The following is a 3,742-nucleotide window of genomic DNA, read 5'->3' as shown; positions in this document are numbered from 1 at the left end:
ACACACACACACACAAGGATTTAAAAAATTTCAATCATTTCACAAAAGCGTTGTACCTAAATTTGTAAGTGACTTTTCAAATTATATTTTGAAGTTCCGACATCCTTAGTTGAGGTTAAGTGACAATTTGAATAATATGATTGAATTCAGAAAGAACTTTTAAAATACCATTTTTAAGATTTCTTGAAAGTCAATAGTTTCTTAAGAATTTCCATTACTAAAGTATTTCATAAAATGACACTGTTCAGAAATTGTTGGGCAGAAAAAAAAGAATGGCTCATTTTTTTACATTTATAGCAAACAGTTACTTCACTATATGGTTTAAAAAAAGAAATCTTCGAAAAACTTGATTTGTTGAACTTGAAAATCTGCAAAAAAACACGTTGAATTATGTTTCTAAGAATCGCTAGACATCTTGAAATAATATTCTGTGATATCTCATAATTAGCAAGCTTTTGGCATTTGTACCCTCTTTATATTCTTAAAACATTCATATTTAAATTCAAAACTTAATTTCTATTTAAAATTCATCTTCTCACAATTCTATTTTTAATCATATTTAGCTTGGAAACATTTAAAATTATGTAGATATACAGTTGGACTTCTTAGTTTAAAAAATTAATATATTTAAATTGTTACAAAACTTAGATACTTATATAAATAAATTAGTAAAAAACTTAAAATATCTAAAAGTAATCATATTCTGTCTTTTTTATCTAAAGAAAATGTCACCGCCAACATATAGTGAGTTAGGGCAGTCCGCTCGGGACGTATTTGGAAATGGTTATCATTTTGGTCTTCTAAAATTGGACGTCAAGACTAAAACTGACTCCGGTGTTGAATTCTGCACTGGTGGAGTAACAAACCAAGACACTGGCAAAGTCTTTGGTACTTTGGAGACCAAATACAAAATCAAAGAATACGGAATTACTTTCGCAGAGAAGTGGAATACTGATAATACTCTTGGTACCGACATTGCCATTGCTGATAAACTTTTACAAGGACTGAAACTCAGTTACAGTTGCACATTCTCACCACAAACTGGGTAAGCCCATTTTCCAGTGAACATAAAGTCATCGAAAAATAAGAAGATTATTAATTACTAAGAAAATTCTTTTCTATCTGACAGGAGCAAGACTGGAAAGCTCAAAACCGTTTACAAACATGAAAATGCAGCAGTCACTACTGATCTTGATCTCAGTCTTTCAGCTGGCCCTCTCGTTAATTCATCGGCCGTCTTAGGATATCAAGGTGTTTAAAAAATTCTATAGATTTTTTATATTGTTAGATTTTACTTCGAACTTGATTAAAAACGAACATCCGCCTCCAGTTCCTTGAATCTAGATCCGTTCTACTTCCATAAATCAAGAGTGATCCTGATTTCCGAAAATTTTCTCCAATTCGGTAGGCTATAGAACTTTTATCGAATATTCTACGACACTACTTTTTGTCTTTCACTTTTCTAGGTTGGTTGGCGGGATACCAGGCATCTTTTGACTCTCAGAGAAGCAAAATCACTAAAAACAACTTTGCACTTGGATTCGCTGCTTCCGATTTCACCCTTCATACTTCTGTGTAAGTTAAATTTTCTTTGAAGTTTTGTACTCAATATGAATATAGAAAACGTTTTATGATATGAAATACTTTTTTTCGATTCAATTCAAAATCGAACATTTCCAACTTTTTAATTTTCATCCTCTTAATGTTTCTAAATATTTGATCATTCATTAACACAAATCCTGAATTTTGTATTTTCATTTACAGGGACAATGGTCGCGAGTTCGGAGGTTCAATTTACCACAAAGTGAAGCCGGGATTGGAAGGAGCGATCAACTTGGCCTGGAACTCCAGCAACAACGTTACTCAGTTTGGACTTGGAACCAAGTACGATCTTGGCAATGACGCAAGTGTCAGGGCCAAGGTGAACTCTCAGCTCCAGATTGGATTGGGATATCAGCAGAGACTCCGCGATGGTAATACTCAATATTATTTCTTACTACATTTTTGTTTTAGATTTACGACTGATGAATGTTGTTGTTGGTGTGGTCAGTAAATTATAGCCTACAATGTTTTTGTGTCCTTGTGTAAAGAGTGCGAAAATACTTGAGACTGAGCAAGAGCACATACCTTTCTATTTATATGATTGACCACGTGTGGATCTAAATTTAGAATTACCCTCCTGGCTAATCAGACAATCAATAATGAGTTACTTGAGGTTCATACATTGTATTGATTAAAGTTGCTAGAATCTAGAAACGAGTAGCAGCTGCTAAAATGAATTTACAAAATTGACGACTTTTTCCAGTCTAGGAAAATCATAATGGGTCGTTAAAATGGAAAAATTTCCAGCTTTTAAAACTGAAACATTAAAAATTCAGCAACCTTGAGACCCTGGAATTCTCCTTGAATTTTTTTTGAACCTTGAAAACGTGGAAATCTCCTTAAACTTTTCATGAGATTCTTGAATTAATTTGTTCTGCTTTTAAAACAGTTATTTCATTGAAATACGAAAAGTAATTTTAATCTTTCTCTTTTTATTATGAAAGAAACATCAGGTTTAAAAGGAATCTTACTACTTAAAAGTTGTTTATTTATCAAAATATAATTTATCTTTTATTCGTTACAGAATAAATGAAGAGATTTCTAGACATTTTTTATAGACTTTGCCAATCATTTTATAGATCGAAATGAACAGACTTTAGTATTGTGAATGATTCTGCAAGTTTTTAATTTCGTCTCAGCTAATATAAAATGTTAAAGTATACATTTTTTGTGATGTTCAACTTAAAAATTATAAGTTGAACATTTGGATGTTAATTCAGTTTCAGAATTAGAACGAGCCATGGCCATATAACGGATTTTTCAAGGGTTTCACCACTCCGTTTTGAGTGTCCATCAGATTATAAAAGATTTCAAAAGGTTTCAAAGATTTAAAAGAATTTTGATCATTTTACAAATATTTCAGAAATTTAAAAAAGGCTTGTAACCTAGATTTCAAATATTTTACAACAATTTTAAAAACCTTTTAAAACTTTCAAAATTTAATGGATTTTAAACATTTGAAACGGTTACAAAAGGTTTCAAAACGTTTGAGAAGAATTGAAAAGATTTTAAATTTCATAGATTTCACAAGAAATTCCTAAATATTTCGAACATTTCATAAAAATTGCAAAAAAATTAACATTTAGAAAAGGCGATTTCAAATTAATAAAAAAGATTTCACAAATATTTCAAAGGTTTCATAAAAATTTCATCAAGATTTCAAAATATTTTAATGATGCTAAACTGTTTCAAAAGGTTTCAACTAATTTGAGAAGATTTCAAAAGATTTAAATGATTTCAAACGAACATAAAAGCTTTCACAAACAAAGATTAGAGAAAGCTTTCACAAATATTTCAAAGATTTCATACAAATTCCAAAAAATTGCACAAAGATTTCAGGGATTACAAATATTTCACATAAATTTGAAAACTTCATAGAAATTTCAAGATGTCACAAAGATTTTAAGTATTTCAAGAGATTTCAAAGATTTTAAGGATTTCAAAGACGACCTACATTCGCAAATATTAAAAAAAATGTATTTGTGTTTCTGTTTTCTTTACAAATTCTTGGCCAATAAAAAACGAAATGGCTCATTTGTTACATATACAGTCTGTCAAGTTAAAGCGTGGGTGGCTTTACTCGCAGTCGGTAAGGTGTATCGACATGATTTTGGTGTCAAAATATTAAGAAGAGCTCCCT

General features: G+C 30.5%; 1 protein-coding gene across 2 annotated transcripts in view; it reads left to right on the top strand.

The window, feature by feature from the left end:
* The window catches only part of LOC117180029 (voltage-dependent anion-selective channel-like), a 14,977-nt gene that overhangs the window by 1,905 nt on the left and 9,330 nt on the right, over nt 1-3,742 (top strand). For both annotated transcript variants that reach the window (XM_033372311.1, XM_033372312.1), the window contains exons 2-5: nt 723-1,045; nt 1,130-1,251; nt 1,467-1,575; nt 1,765-1,973. In XM_033372311.1, coding sequence (XP_033228202.1) covers nt 723-1,045; nt 1,130-1,251; nt 1,467-1,575; nt 1,765-1,973 — 763 coding nt within the window. The remainder of the gene's footprint in view (nt 1-722; nt 1,046-1,129; nt 1,252-1,466; nt 1,576-1,764; nt 1,974-3,742) is intronic.

This window comes from Belonocnema kinseyi, chromosome 9 (assembly GCF_010883055.1).
Source record: "Belonocnema kinseyi isolate 2016_QV_RU_SX_M_011 chromosome 9, B_treatae_v1, whole genome shotgun sequence".
NCBI lineage: Eukaryota > Metazoa > Arthropoda > Insecta > Hymenoptera > Cynipidae > Belonocnema > Belonocnema kinseyi.
This window is presented reverse-complemented; position numbering and strand designations above follow the sequence as displayed.